The sequence below is a fragment of the Carassius auratus genome, chromosome 17, assembly GCF_003368295.1.
Source record: "Carassius auratus strain Wakin chromosome 17, ASM336829v1, whole genome shotgun sequence".
NCBI lineage: Eukaryota > Metazoa > Chordata > Actinopteri > Cypriniformes > Cyprinidae > Carassius > Carassius auratus.
Genome location: NC_039259.1, coordinates 18,166,427 through 18,183,404, shown reverse-complemented (window position 1 = coordinate 18,183,404; position 16,978 = coordinate 18,166,427). Strand labels below are relative to the sequence as shown.

At 38.2% G+C, this 16,978-nt stretch overlaps 1 protein-coding gene across 1 annotated transcript in view; it reads left to right on the top strand.

Annotated features, from left to right (window-relative positions):
- wdpcp (WD repeat containing planar cell polarity effector) overlaps nt 1-11,945 on the top strand; it is a 64,495-nt gene extending 52,550 nt beyond the window's left edge. The window contains 7 exon segments of the mRNA XM_026286193.1: nt 3-45; nt 198-261; nt 5,211-5,313; nt 7,692-7,794; nt 10,654-10,739; nt 11,463-11,491; nt 11,786-11,945. Coding sequence (XP_026141978.1) covers nt 3-45; nt 198-261; nt 5,211-5,313; nt 7,692-7,794; nt 10,654-10,739; nt 11,463-11,491; nt 11,786-11,833 — 476 coding nt within the window. The 3' untranslated portion in view covers nt 11,834-11,945.
- Nucleotides 11,946-16,978: the final 5,033 nt, after the last annotated feature.

The following is a 16,978-nucleotide window of genomic DNA, read 5'->3' as shown; positions in this document are numbered from 1 at the left end:
ACCCATCAGCCGATACGCCCGCCGATTCTTCCATCACCTGCTCAGGTACACACATAACACACACTCTGCATACAGTACACACCACCTCCTGCATCCGATTGAGTCCTCTTCAGCTGAAAACAATAATTAAATAAAAATCAGCAGTCAGTTGGGTGTTCAGAAATGGCTTAGCAATGCTTCTGACTTCTCTCTTCCAGACACCAGAGGTTTGAAAAAGCCTTCTTGCTTGCTGTAGATATCGGTGCAAGAGATCTGTTCATGGTGAGCACACACTTTCAGACATGCACATACAATGGCAAACAAAACAATACAACAAATATCTCAATTTAGTTGATTTTTCAATAACTTAATAACACATTTGCATGTTGACTGTTCTCTGATGTCAGTTAATGGGCACATGAATTGTAGGTTAATATATTTTTTATATTTTATTATCTTTTTTAGTAAGTGTTTTATTTTTATTATTAAGTTTTATTTCTTTCTTTATTTTATTTTAATTTCATATTACTATTTAATTATTCGATTTTTATCAGCTCATAAACTCTCTACAGATCCACTTTAGTAACCTCTTAGAGTTCACAAACCCTAGATTGGGGTTACCTTCAAAGTATGGGATCAGTAATATTTTATTTTAAAGAAATTATTTTATTCAGCAGGAGGATATTAAATTATTGATATTGAGCAGCAATGTTTTCAACATTGATAATAATAAGATACTTGAGCTACGCAATATCACGATTCATCTTGGATAATGAATGCGATATTGGATACCTTGTCAGTGATCTACAGCTCTGTCTATTAAATGCCACTCCATTTGAAAGCAGGTGATGACGATTTAGCAGTAATCATGGAACCAGATTTACTGACTAGGTGCGCATGATCATATATCATTAGATATATCGCCCAGCCCTATAATCTATGATCATTACAAATATTTATTAATTTAAATATTGTGAATGTGTAAATTAAAAATATGTTTTCAAATGACTAAAATGAATTTAATAAATGTTTTGCCATTGTCTGTGACAGTAGTTTAGTTATGTGTACGTTACACATTCAGAGACCTTTGAGTTGGCTCTGTTTTGGACTGAGAGGCTCTGGGCAGGTGCAGCTCGGAGTTGGAGGCCCCTGGCCATGTCACGTCCCCTCTCTCCTATACCATAACAAGAATCCCAGAGACTCCAGAGAGCAACAGTTGCTAAGAGAAAGAGGGAGGGGTGTGGAAGAAAAAGAGCGAGGGAGTCTGTCTTTCACAGCTCTCGTGGCCGGTACACTATCTTTTCTCTCTCTCTCCTTTCTCACTCCTTTAAATGGTCTTGTGTGTGTGACCCCTTTTCTAGGCCTCCTCTCTCCATGCCCGAGTGACACCTTCCCTATTAGCGTTCACACCGGCCGCTCTTTCTCTCTGTCCTTTTTTCATGCAGTTCCTCTCTCTCCCTCCTTCTTTCACGCCGATCGCACTCGTTCCAATTCATTCCCCACTAAGTGCTGCTGCTGAGGGCCCCAATTGAAAAGGTGGAGCTCGAGCCACACAAGCCTGAAAGGGCAGAGAAGAGAGGGAGGGAGGGAGGGAGAGAGAAGGGCAAAGGAAACCTGGATCTGTTATTCTTGGGACATGCACTGGGAAAACGCAAAAGAGAAAGGATGAGAGACGAAAGTGGCAAATTATGAATGGTCCATGAATATCAGTCCTTGTGAATCAACAAAGAGCAGAGGGAGAGCGAGTGAGCTAAAGGCAGAGAAACCGAGAGAGAAGGAGCTAAAGGCAGTGGCGTTTCACCCCGCGGTTTTGGCTCTTGGCTAATTAGCCACAGAAGTTAAATTAAGCCACCCACAGGAGAGAGGGAGAGAAAGAAAGCAAGAGAAAGGCAGAGAACGAGCGGGGGTCCTTGCTCCATCTGATCTGGTCCCCTCCATGTCACAAAGGTCAGCTGAAACAAAACGGACAGAGCCCCACGTAAGAGCACCCAGTATGAGCCGGGCTTGAGACTCTATTGTCTCCGAACCAACAATGGAGCACCGAAAGAATTTCTCTTTCTTTTCTTTTGTAAGGAGCCTTTTGTGAAGTGAAGCACTTTGGTGTTGGAAGAAATTGGAGGGGTTGGAGTCACCCAAAGGGGTAGAGAGGAAGGAAGAGGGAGGGCAGGGTTGCCCCTCCACTCGTTCGCTGGATTTTTTTGCATAATTGTAACATTCTATACTTGTAATTATCCTCTGATGTGAACCCTGATAGCGTCTGCACTAATTTGTTAGCCGTGTTTCGCTGACTTTTCTCGTTCCTGTGCTTTTTTTTTTTTTTTGATCCACTGATTAATTAATTAGATCATAATTGTGATCATGTGTTTGCTTTGTTGGTTAATGGTGCGTGTGTTTGCCAGAAACAGAGGGGGCCAGTGTTAATTTCAACGATTAGACATGATGTGTGGCAGTGAGCTGATCTTGGCTGGTTTCTGTGTTGAGATGGATAATGAACTCTGTAAGACCCTCTCGTGAATCTGATAAACACCTTCCTCTAACACTCACGTGGATTACAGGTGTGATCCTCCGGAATTGTTTTCGCACGTGTGTGTGAGCGTAAATGCGCAGTTGTGCATGTAATGGTTCTCTCTCTTGCTCTGCTCCACTGGTGCATGTTAATTTTAAATTCTTTTCTGACGTCGAGCGAATATCAAGCATCATCGCTGGACCAGCTGTTTATCCGGTCTCCATATGCCTCTCCAGTCAAAAATAACACTAAAAGGCCGTTTATCTGCATTTGAGCCCTTAAAGCTCTTAAATAAATAAGATTAGAGCAGATCCTGTGTCCTGTGTAAGCTGTGGTGAATAAGAGGTATAATATCTGATTTATGTACTGAATTATTGTCATCCCTCTTAGATGTCTGGATTCAGTCAGTTTTTCTCTGTCTGGCTCTCTGTTTCTTGGCCTTTTCCTCTTTTTTTTCAATCTGTCTGTCTTTCTGGCTAAGAAAGCATTATGTTCTGCTAAGCTAAAATAGAGGTCTTCAGATGCAGTGCTAATATCCAGTGTTTGCCACTCTTTCTTTTTCCTTCTCTATCTTTATTGTTGCATCTTTTCCTCTTATAGATGTGGTTATAGACATGTAGAAGCTCTTAAAATGCACGTCTTATAAACTAGTTCTTTTCAATGAGTCGCGCAGAAAAAGATTCAAGAAATGGTCTCAAATTCCTATGGTAGTTTGAGATTTGAATCAGATTCATTGAATCGTTTAGAGCTGTTACTGAGTTGAGTTGAATCGGTAAATAAGGAATACATTTTTGGTTATGTCCAATTTAAATGGGCATCATTACTTTTAATTTAATATACATATTCAGAGATTTGTTGCTAAAAATATCGTTTAGCATAAAGAGCTGAGTTTGCAATTTTTAATTGATTGGAAGATAAAATTTGTTTGGGAATAAAACTGTGAGGTTTAATCCTAAACTCAGTATTTGACTTTTTAAAAAAAAGAGGTAAAATATTATACCATCATAATTAATTGATTCTGTATTTTCTCCAAGGTATTTGGCTCCTAAATGTTTATTTAGACTTTTTAATGTCTGGTAACTTGTGATTGTTTTGTTTAAAAAGAAGAATCATTGTTTGAATCGTGAGGTTATTGGCTCTCGGCCCTGAGCCTGTGAAGAGCTAAATCAAGTCCTGTTTGATGTTTGTAAGTCACTCTTATCCCCCTGCCCTCATTTGATCAGACTTGCAGAGGCCGGTTGACAATACAGGCATTAGTGCTCTGCAGGTCTGACTGTGCTGCATTCACCCTCCCTGCATCTCGCTGCAGCTCTGACTGATGTCCCTGAAGCAGAAGGATGGGTTTAGCGTTTAAACGGACAGAAAGAGAGAGGATCTTATTAGTTGGGAGTCAGCACTGAGCTCCTTGCCCAACTTTCACTTTAATTTACCCATGAATGGGCCCCTTCAAGATGGTCAAATGTAGCCTGTCAATTACATTATTATAAGTTCTTCCACCGTGTCTGAACATCTGAGGATCTTCTCGACTGATACATAAGGATATTCGGTTCACTGAGAAAGTTTTGTACCACATGGTACAATATACATACTACATCAGCTTAGTTTCACACAGCTCTGGCTCTTAAATGTGATTGGATGAGTGATGATTGAATGAGTGAAATGAATGGTATACATGAAAATCTGACTAAATATAAATTATCAGACAAGTTTTCAAGTGTACCAAAATAATTGTACTTATTTTATTTTACTTTATTTTTTAAAAGGACTTATTACATTCCTGATAACTGTTTGGTGAGCTATTACCAATGCAATTAATTAATTAATGCAATTATTTGCCAACATATTGTAACATATTTGCTGTTGCTTCATGATGTGAAAGCAATAAGTCTTTCTACAGTGAATTTACCGCTGTGTTGGTAGGCCTCTCTCTGTAGTTTATTCTGGAATTAACTACTTTGTTAGAACTTTTTTTGATAAAAAAAAAAAAAAAAAATAGACTTTTACTGTAATACCCCAAAGATTTCTGTCAGTAAAGCACATCTAGTGTCATTGTTCACACATAGACGTTCTCTGAGCAGTCGGTTGTGCTTTATCTCTGTTGTATGTCTCAATCCGGCATCCATTTTGGTGGGACTAATGGTGTGACATTTAAAAACATGTTTGTGGGTTAATGGAGGTCTCCTGACTGCATGAGGCTCTATAATAGATATATTATAGTCTATTCTCTGGGATGAGAGGGCTCATATTTAAGAGAGAGAAAGAGCAAGAGCGAGTGTGTGGATGTGGATGTGTGTGCGTCACACACACACCTGCTCGTAATGACAATAGTTTAAACTCTATTCCGACATGAAGAGCATCGCTCCTGCTTTTTAAAAGATGACACATGCCTTTCCCCACATCTTTGTGCCTTTTGAAACCAGTATGATTGCATCCGGTCAGAGTTCAGGGAGAAAGAGAAAAGGAGGGAGGACAACATAAAGGCGACTGAACAAATGAGCAAGACTGATTTTTGAAAGTTTGATACTTTTATCTGTTTTTTCCCTCCTCCGAAACTTCAAACAGGTTATTTAATGTATTCTCTCTCTCTTTTTCTCCTGCAGCCTCTCTTCGCTCCTTCTCTCTCTTCGAGCAGAGCGCAAAAATGAAAAAGGGAAAAAACTGAAGTATTGTCATGTGAGCTGAGATTAATTTTAGATTGCTCTGCTGTTCTGCTTTACCTTCAAAGGACCTCCATTACGTGGCAGCAGATAAGGGTGAGGTGGTGTTAGCCGCTGTAGCCAAGAAGAAGGCTAATGAAATAGACGCAGACGCACAAACATCGGCACCAGGTGAGAGAATTATTCACATAATGTTAGTTACCAAAATTGCACCAAAATCTCCTATTGAAATGTAATGATTAGTGTTAACAAGTGTAAAATGATCACTGATAAACTCTCATTATCTCTGTGTTTTCATTTACTCTATTAGAAAAATTCAAATAAATGCTGCAGGGTAAAATCACCTTGGTCACCAGATGGAATTGCAACAGTATTGACTGTTTTCAAACAGGTTTTCCTGGCCTTATCCTCTTCGTCTTCCATTGTATAGACAAGCAAATTAAGCTATGATAGGTATAATCACTTTGGCACAGGAAATTGCTTATTTCAGCTTTGAAATGGTCCATTTTTTCCATCTCCTGTGGTTGCATCTGGCGTGTCGCAGCAGAATTTACTCTAGCTCTGAAAAAGCATATACACTGTTCATTTTTTTTTCAGTCTTTCATGATATGACGTAAGGCACATGTGACTTTGGTGATGGCACCACTGGGAAATTAAAAAAAGTCATTAGGTTTCGTCATTTTTAATCTCTTATGTAATTATATTTGACTATTTGAAGGTTTCTTTTTTAGAGAACTCTGTGCAGATATAGAGAGAGTTAGATTCATTCATGTTGTTAATTGGCTGAATAGGATGGGTTTAAAGTCCATTGACCTCAGCTCTGATATTCTGTTTCCTGCTGACCTGATGAGGGCATCCCATGTGCTGTTCAACATACATTTCCTCGGCCAGCAGGATGGGCATACGTTCAGTGAAAGAGAGCAGTAGAAAGAAAGGAAAAGCAAGAGGGGGATGAGGAACGAACAGAAGTGGTTTGGCTAACAGGTGTACAGATGAGACAAGGGAGGTGTTTAGCTTCTAATAAGGGGGTGAAAACTTGAGGGTGTGTGTGTGTGTGTGTGTGTGTGTGTTTCCCACCCTGTCTGCCCATAAGCCTCTTAATTATGTCCTTGATGATTTCCCTGCTCTCTCACCCCGAGCAGACCTTAGCCTTGGAAGGAAGTGCTTAAGAGTGTGAATGTGAAGGGAACAGATGGGCAAAATAGTCTGTTTCAGGGCATTTTACCGCTGTTAATAGTTAAAATGTTGCAATTATAAGTCAGTGCCTGAGATTTTTTTTTTAATAGTGAAAGATACCCCTTTTCTCTCTTTTTCTTTTCATTCAGCTCTGTGTCCATTTTCGGGTCAATAGCTTCTTTGAGGTGCTGATATTGTGTGTTTGTGTGCAGGGATTATTGTGGAATAGAGGAATATTTAGAGGAAATTCTGTAGGGCATTGTGGGGGATCATAAATAGGGAATGAGCGCGGTAGGATTCGGCATTGTGCTGTGCATTAAAAAGACAAGGTGTCTTGTTTACATTTGGCCACCCTCAAGCAAAGACGCACTGTCAGCCAACCATGAAGCTAAAAGATACACACACACACACAGAAATTCAAAAGTGACTTGATATTCACACATTATATGGACATTCTCATAAATAAAACAAAGCTCAGTGTAAAACAGCTTTAAGGGTACTGATCTGCTGTAGCTGCTTCAGGACGATTATTAACTGACAATTTAGCAAGTGTCGTCAATGTAGTTCCTTATATAATAAATGTCATTAAGTTAAATTAATTAATTGCAAATCATTTAATGTAAACAAAAATGGGATTTTCAAGTAAATTTTGCATAAGCCTCTCACAGGCCTACAATCAGTGTGAATAGTTTTAATATATAAAATAAATTATATATGTGTGTGTGTGTGTGTGTGTATATAATATAATATTATATATTATTTTATAAAAGTCATAAACTATTCTTTTAAAACCGCTCTATCACTCCAGAGGTCTGGGAACATGACTAAATTAAATTAATATAATTTTTATGGTGACATTTTCCTGCAACAATTTATACTCAATGAATGAATGAAATGAACGGTCCTAATCATTGAATTTCCCTGCTTAGACTTTATGTAGTCTTTCTCTCTGTCTGTCTCTCTTTCCATCCTTCCACCGTTGCTTTGTTGTCACAGAAGAGGATCAGTGTTCACTGTCTTATTGAGGAGTGTGTTGATTTAGTGAGAGAGTGTCAAGTGTAAAGAAGGAGTCTGAGAAGAGTGTATGATAGGGGTCATCTTATAGCTCATGAAACACAGACACACACACACTACTGTGCTGTAGGGTGTTCCCTGAGATCAAGTCTCACTTATGGTCTCTTGTTCTGTGTAACTTTCACTGTCTCTGTCTGGGAGAGTCGTGTATAAGACGCCCATGTATTACACAATATGTCATGTTCTGTCTCTCGCTCTCTCTCTCTCTGCTTCATGCAGAAGAGCTTCTACATTTCAAAGGTTCTACATGTTAAACAGTTTCCCTCGGGGCTTGGTGGGAATTTGTGTGTGATTTTCAGATGAGTGTCAGTCAGTGTGTGAAGGGCAGAGTGGAGTCAAACTACCACCATCCATCAGCGAGAGGCATGTTCCTGACCCCAAACACTGGAGCACTGCATCAAGGTGTGTGTGTTTTAAAAATTCATTATTCATATGGTCACACTTATTTTAATGTCCAATTCTTGCCATTAACAAACCATTAACTATGACTTTTGCCTGAATAAACTAATTTGCTGTTTATTAATAGTTAGAGAGGGAGTTGTTAAGTTTAGGCACTAGGGTATGATTAAGGATTCAGAATATGGTCATGCAGAATATGTGCTTTATAAGTACCAATAAACAGTCAATATGTTCATATTATTTCTAATAAGCAACTAGTTATTACTGAGAAATCTTCCCTATACTAAAGTGTTACCGATAAAATTGTTAGCTGATACGATAGAAATGCCAAAAATGGGTCTGTCTTGCAGCTTGGATAGTTCACCCAAAAATGAAAATTTAGTCATTATGTACCTTCATATCTTTGGCAACAATATGCTATTATTTTATAGATGTTTTTGGAGAATCTTTATGTATTTAATAAAAGTGATATTTATAATTATAATTAATAATTATAATTAGGCAATTATAAAATACTCTATAAACACACACCTGTGATCTCCTTTCATCAGTATTACTGCTCCTTTGTGTCTGTGTTGCTGTCTATGTGTTTGGCAGCCATTCTTCTGGATATTAGTGAAGAATGTATTATTGTTATCAAATATTAGTAAACCATGGCTCTTGAGGAATATTTCTCTATAAAAGTATTCCATACAACTTGCATGCTATGTGGTAAAGAGCTGATAGCTTTGTGAAATTGAACTCATTATTTGTTTATAATCTTAACCTGTTAACTGTCACTCACATTTTTGAAGATAGACATGAATGTGCATGATACAAACCTACATTTTTATAATTTATGACTGAAAACATTTTGTATCATGATTTTGATGTACCATTTACATAGTAATGCAATGTCTGATTTTAAAATGGGTTTTGAAGGATGAATTTTGAGATTTTATGTTTTCAAGTGATATATAACTTCTGATAATTTCTAAAATGTTATAGAGAAAAAGGCCACGAGGAAGTCTTTTTTTTTAAACAAAGGTCAAAGCTCCTTTTGTAATGTAGATTTCTGAGGGTGCACTCTTTTCATAAATTCATCTATTACTTTTCCTACATAATTTCTAACAAAAAATATTGGTAAAATATATATTTGGGAGTCTTAGACCTTTCCAACGATATATAGTTTGTCAAGATTAGATTAGATTTGATTGTAATATAGTATAGTCAACATAGGCGTCCGTATACGGGACTGGGGTGACATTTAACAGGTTAAGAACTGTTTTGACTGGAGCCATGACTCTGAACTTGAGAACGGTTTAAGAATGAATTGCTCAATTTGATGAACAATTTTATTAAAAAAGAACTTTTTGAAAAGAATGATTTTGTCAAATATTGAACTGATCCATCTGTCATGGTCAATCATTCGATGATTAACAATATACATTTGGGTGTGTAGTTCAAGGTTGGCCTGGAGCATCACAAGGAGTGTGTGTGTGTGTGTGTTAGTTACATGAAGGTTGTCTTATTCTCTCTCTCTGCTACCATTGCTGTTGGAGGGACCAATGACTCTGTGCTGACTCTTTCTTTCTGTCTCACTTAAGCTCCCTCGATCTTCTTCAAATCCTGCCTCTCCCATCAGCCAGTTCCAAGTGGACGGCCCAAAGAGGATGGGATGGGATTAAAGGTTTTTTTTAAACATAAAATGAGGAGTTTTGGGTAATTTGGCAGTTGGAATCCCAGTTTTCAGGCCTGTACTGCTACACGGCCGCATACAAGACATCAGAGGGAGATGCTCCCACCCAGATAAATAGCAGTCGAGAGAGAGCAAGAAAGCCTCTTCTATTTTTCCTTTTTGTATTTGTTTTTTGGATTTAAAAAAAAATTCTATTTAACCAGACTAATCTGGTCTCCGATGAAGTTTTATTGTTTCTTATGCCGAGCCAATAAGGCTTAGAGACACTGATTCGAGCTTCATGCCTGCGTTGTGCTGGCAAAGAAAAAAAAGATCAGGAGAGTGAGCGAGAGGAGGAGTACAATGACTTGGTGGCATCACCGTCGGTTGTGCTAAATCCAGCCCTGCGCAGGGAGAGAGGCAAAGATGTGGATATCTGGAAAACATCCCGACACACATCTGTTGATGTATCCTTTCATTCTCTCACACAGACACACACACACACTCGGCACACTCAGAAAGACGCGCTGCAGCTCTTGGACTCGTGACACTTTTTGCATCTGAGTGCATCTGTACACGTGTAGCGATGTGTATGTGTTTGTTCGCTTGTTTGTATGGTGTGGGCTGCGCCCCGTAGGCCTCTTTTTCTCCTCCTCCCTCGATTCCTTGTAAGCGCCGTGCATCACTAAAGGAAATAGAAAAAGCACAGAAATTGGACCCCGTCTCCATCGCCAGCTGCCGCAGAAAACCCAAATCGCACAGCCCACAATACGACTGATAACATTCACACAGTCTTACACGCTTGCTGGATTTGACGGCACGGCGTTTTGGAATACCCATGAATCACTGGGAAAGGCCTGACTCCCACACGTAGCTTCTCCCTGTTGAGGATCGGACCTGATATGTGTGTGTGTGTGTGTGTGTGAAAGAGATCCAGATCCATCTGCAGTAAATGCTAACATTAATATTAGTTTGAACAGGAAAGTAATGCCAGATCCTGTGAAGCATTCATCTTTCTGAATGCAGACGGAAGGAATATTTCCATACAGCAAGGACAGTTAGCAGTGCACATGTAAAACTGCTCGAGTGCTCTTGACCGTACAGGGTTAGAGAGATTTCTTTAGTCTGACCGTACGGGGTTAGAGAGATTTCTTTAGTCAGTCATATATGAAAAACATGATTCCAGTCTGTTTTGTCTGCATCAGGGCTGGAGCAACATCAACCTCCGGGGCTACGGACGAGTTCTCGAACGCCCCGACAAGTCATCGCACCTGGCCTTGGAAACACACAGGTGTGTTCTTTTGAATACAAGTCCATTTGAGTAAATACAATTCTCAAAGTAGATATAAAAGTAACAGGGTTGAATGACTACATTGTTCTCAGTATTGAGATCAAGGCTTACAGCTTGTTTTTCATGTTGAGCTTTATGGTTATAATTTATATTGACTGTGTGTTTTACACAGAGCTCTACTGCTGTAGATAATTCCCTCATTAATGCCCTGAGAGTGATATCTTCCCTTCTGTTTTGCCCTCTCAAAAATAGGTTCAAGTTGACTGCCTTTTTTTCTGCTTGTATTGTACTTAGCTAATCATCCTAAAACATGAATGTTTTATTCTTTTCTGTCCACAGAATAATTAAACTTTTTCCCATACATATTTATTGGACAGTACAGACTGTAGGCTATTACAGACATTTACATCAGAATTTTAATACATGCATAATCCTGAATGCTAATGGCACAGTCATAATTTACCATGGAGAAACCCTCCTCCAGTTGAGCTGCAGAGGATGCTTGAACTCAACACTTCCTCCCACTCGTACATACAGTACATTTACAGCAGATTACTGCGTGATTGGCGCTCATCTGTTCACCTGATTCAGGTGTGGATGCAGAAAGGTGACGCTGTGACATGCAAGCAGATGGGTTGAAATAGACCTCAAAACTTTTTAGGAAACTTTTATGTGATTTTTCACTTAAGTAAGTTTTGCTTAATAATTTTTCTCTCTCTTTAGAAATCAACCTTGTTGACCTGAACACCCAGGTAATGAGTTACATTTTTATAATAATAATTTCTTACTGTGTTGTTAACTTTTTGTATGAGCAACATTTACCGTCCTGTAATTGATGCATGTCGACAAATCAGTTCTGCCAGGTGTTATATACATCTAAAATTGAGCAGAATATTTATATTATTATATATGAATATTCTTTTGTCATAATTTATCTTTTAAAATATATAATTATTGTATTAAATTTTTTATGAAATGTATAATATCTGTTACTGCATTTTTTGCTGAGAGTTGTAATAATGATATTCATATTTTGTGACTTATAGGTGCCTGAGGAGGGGAAACTGAAAGTTATTCATTTTGGTTTAGTATAAATAAACATTTATTTGTCCAATGAATAGTACTTTTTTTTTACGATAGAAAAATTTTTTGTCTTTTTACTAAAAGAACCAGTGTAACGGATTAAATGTGCTTATACTATAAAAACTACTTTTAAATAAAACATATTTTTGCAATTCTTTTGATTCTGTTTTCATTACTTTTTAGCTTGATGCACAGTGTTTGTTAAAGAATTTCTTGTCACATAATTTGTCACACTCTATCTTGGAAAATGGGTCTTAAAATCCTGTTTATGGCCAGTTTACTGCACAGTCTTGAGGTAAAAAAAAAAATGTTCTAACCAACTTATCCATGGCTCTTTCTGTTACATATATTCCCTTTCCATTCCAGCTTGTGCCAGCCACTATCACACTATCAGAATGGATGTTTGAGAGTCTGTGCAAAACAGCTTTTTTTTTTTATTTTATTTTTTATTTTAGTAACACTTCACTTTCTTTGAGAATGGTGGCACAGAGGCCGCACTACTATCCCTGTCCTTGATCACAGGATCAGTGGTGCGGCTTGTGGGCTGGGTTTAATTCTCCACCTGTTTGGTGTATGAGATTACATGCAGAAGAAATGCAGAGGGATACGCAGCGCGTGTCTCTAAAGAGAAGGCTGCCGGTTTCCCCCCACAGTCTTCATACACAGCGGCCGTGTCAGAACTGTCGCCGGCCTGCTCTCCGAACTTAATCTGACAGCACCCAGCCATCCATAATCCCTCACTGTATCGTAATCTATTTACTCCGCATTCTAAGAGGATTTTCTTTTAAAAAAAAGTATATATACAAGATATATAAATATGAATTGATGCTAGAAATGGAGGAAGGGTCAGGAGAGGAAGATTTTGTGTTGTCACCTCTGTTTTTATGTCCGTCTATTGCCTATTCTTTGCACATTTTAAGGAAAAATTAATCTATCATCACTGTATCATTTTAAAGCATATTTATAAAGTGCTCTACATGCAATTGTCCGTTGTAATATATGTTGTAAACTGTGTTAAAACAAGGGTTCTTTAGTGATGTCCTTGAACATCTATCTATGGTTCTTATAGCAAACAGGTTCTTTAGATTAAAATGTTCTTCACACTTAAAAAAAACTCACCATTATTAATGTGTTAATCTGATTATCTAGCAGTTTTCAAGAGGCATCTGTCTTATTTGAATTATATTCATATTGTTTTTTTAATTAGTCTGGCCTCCAGTCACTGATTGTGTGCCAGGAACCATTTTGAACAGCTCAGACTAAAGCTTAGAAACTTATAATCACACAGGATTATTGAAGAGATCACAGTTTGTCTATGAATGACAACCTTGTAATCCTGTGTTGAGTCAAACTAAGAAAATGTTTTGGATCAAACTGTCTAGGCAAAAATGTTGAGATTTGATTGGCACATAATTGGGTTTGATAGATGATGAGCTTCTTTCATTACATCCAGAAGCATTGTTAAATTATTTTCACTAATTATGATAAGAGAGCATAGATGATCTGATCATGTTTGTGTATTTTACAAGTTATGAGGTCATTGGGTTTATGCAGCTTCGATTATCTTTGAAAATTGAAATAACCTTTTAACTGAAGGTGCCAGTGCAGGTTATACTTTTGCTATGGTAAGTAAAAGTTTAGTGTTCACGACTCTAGTGCTCTACACAGTTCATCAGAGATCTTGACATCTAATTCAAGCAGCTGTCATACTTCACATATCCCACTGATCAGCTATTATCCACGGTTAGTGTTCATTTCCTGGCTGGCTGTGTAAGCAGAGGGCCAGCTGGTTTTAACCGGTGGAGCAGCGGCTGCGCGCGAGGCCTCAGGGCTCGTCAGGCGCCATCTTTCAGACGGTGAGGTGATGTCACAGTCTGGTCGCTCGATGTGAGAAAAATGAACTGGACAAACTGTTCTTTACCTAATTAAGAGTTAATTAACTACTCCCTTTTTAATTGCTGTCATTGAGATCAATTATATCACCACTCTGAGTAGATTGCACTGTTTTGTCATCTATCACTCAGGTAGTAAATAGTTGGTAGGCCTATATGTTAACGGAGAGATCGTGTTCCTGCCTCGGTCACAGTAAAACTTTGTGTTAATAGTAGCTAGTTTATTTCATATAAATGAAGTAATTCAATGACACAGTTTTCCATTTTATTTTATTTCGCTCTTTTGACTCAAAAAATGTCAAGTGGTGAAACCATGTATTTAGCCTAAGTTGCATCTTAATTCCTGTGAGAGAAATATATCTTCAAAAACTCTTTCGAACCTTAAGGTTTAAAATTTTTCAAGGTAATTTCGGTTCAAATATCATGTCTTTTTTCTGCAATAAATGTAATTACGTTTAGGCAACGTACTAGGCCTAATTACTCCACTTGACCCGTGCCTTTCACGTAAAAGGCCAAAATATTTAAAAAAAATTAACATTTATAAATTTCCTCACTGCTTTTTTTTTTTTTTTTATAAAATTTAAAAAAAAAAAAAATCTCGTAGCTATGTTTATATACCCATGGTTACACCGCTTGGACATTTCTGGCTTCTGGACCACAAAAATACATTAATAAATAAACAACCTAATAAAATGCAAACATTAGGTTAATCAAAGAAGAGCTGACTGAGATATATAACAAATAATTTCGCTAATAGGCTACAATAAATCCCCAACAAACCCAATAAATAGTTAATAAATTGACACCAATAACTTAAAAGGTCTACCTAAATGGTGCATGTATGGTCAGCTACTGAGTTGAAGATAAAGCTATATTTGAGCTCAGCAAGTGTCCATCCTGACAGCCATAATGCGCCTGTCATCGGTTCCTAAGACCTCAGCGTCAATACTGGAGGAATAAATCCCTCTGGTGCTTTTCCCACCCTCAGCGTTTCTGGAACTCACAGAGGCCTGGAGTCAGCATCTCACCATCTCAGCAAACCCTTCGCTCATCACACTTCCGTTTTCCCATTAATGGTTTTGGTCCGTAATCTCTTTTACACTTTTCACATGTAATAATATGGTGCCAATTGTGGACGAGCAGTCCCTCGGGTGACATTTGGACACATGAGCATATCAGCAAGGCAAGAGTGGATTGCCTCGTACATACAGTAGCCTAGAAAACTATGTTTGGAGGACAGTTCATAATAAAAATAAAAATCTTGACTGCAGGGAAGTTAGCTTCTCGTGCTTTTTGGTGTAATAATTCGCTTTCTTTAATTTTATTCGTTTAGTTTGAATAATTTAACACCGTTTTTATTTTAATAACAGGACCAAATAAATAATAGACCTAATAATAGACTAATAACATTTAAAAAGAACAATCTAAAACTAACGTAAAGCTTTCTCAATAGACTAAATTGTATTCGAGTTGTGGCCTGGAACTCAAACTTCTGTCAAAGGCAAATGCCCTCCAGGTGAAAACTGATTAAACAACATCTTCTGGTTGAGTAAATGACAAATATAATAGCCGAGCTAGTTCTCAGAACGGAAATGTAAAATGAAAGCACGGCTTTTTTTTATGACAAATGTAGGCCACGGGAAATATCCGATCAATAACCTAGGTTAATCATCTTTATCGTTATGTCTAAGTGGACAACTTTTACTATTTTTTTTTTTTTTTTTTTTTTTTTTTATTAAAAAGTTTAAGCTAAATTTGTATAAGAACGTTCCTCTTACCTGTATCCATAACATTCAACTCGACTTGAAATTAAAATAATGGTTTTCCATGCAAGGCTTTACATTTCGAAAATAATTAGATTTCAGAATATGAAGCTAAACGTTGGCAGTTGATGAGTGCTTAAATCATTGATGACATAAGAGGCTGTTATTAAAGGCGTTACATTTTACAACCCCCCTGAAATAGCCTAGGTATTATTATAAATAGCCTATGTTGCCTATTAGCCGGACACCTCGTTTTTTTGCCTTGCCAAAAAGTGCAGGCTATGTAATATATCTGAAGATTGCAGTGTGATTTACTCCGGTAGCATTTCATCCTAAAAAAGTAGGCTGTTACTATTAGAGAGTGTAAAATAAATGTCAGACTTAATGGACATGGATTCAACTCGGCAGAATGATATGCCAGCTTGAGTTGAAAGTGTTAGTACGAGCAGGCCCTATAATGTTTTGTCTCACACACCCCTCGGGCTTCAGCAGGTGCTCCACGCGAGGGCGTGTCCGAGCTCCTCAAATGATTCCCCAGGAAGACGGGACGCAAAGGTTTGTTTGATGCAAATCGTACAAATCCATTCATGTTTATGTAATGTCGCTGAGCTGCGGTGGAGTCTCAACGCGAGCACAGTAAAACAAATACGCGCAGTGTTCTCCCGAGCGAGGTGTTGATTCAGCTGCCAGGCCAACACAATCAGTAATTAGCACACAACAACACTGAAGCTGATTAAAGTCGTGCGGATGGGTTGTTATTTTCTTATTAGCAATATGCGGTCTATTATATTGTTCTGAAAACATGCAAAACGTGATATTCATTCAACAGAGTAGGTGCATTCAGTTAAGACATGTCAAAGTAGCCTATGCGCATGTACTATTTGTCTTATAACATTTTAAAATTAATATAAAACAAGCCTAACTGATGTTTGTCATAAATTAGGACGTACAAAATGCATGCCTTCCTGTGTGTTGACAAGCTTATAAACAATTTACCTGTGCACATTCTTTCTATCCGCTGCTTAATCGACTAAAAAGAAACTTCTGTCCGAACACGTTCATCTAAACAGCTTTGCCGAGCCCTTGCTTTTCTCCAGCTATTTCTTTAATGGCCCGGTGCCTGACGGCTGCCTCCCTCCCGCTTTTGACCCATTAACCCAGACCCACCCACGTCATTACCGAATCAGAAGAGGCGATATCGCTCCGGGTTATTTTGGCGGAACGCTCTTGTGCTCCAGAGCGCGCGGAGATTCTGCTGGGAGGCAATTATCGCGAGCGCATTCAATTACGACCTGATCAGACGCGTTAATAAATATTTAAGAAATTTTGCGGTGCCGTGGCCTTTACCAGTATTCACAAAAAAAACCTTCAAACGATTGTGGGTTTTCTAAAGACCAAATGAATATAATTCAAGTCCACGGTTCGAGTTTTAATCAGTTTTTACACCCATGCGCGCGCACACACACACTTACTACAGCATCCACGTCCATAGCAAATAACC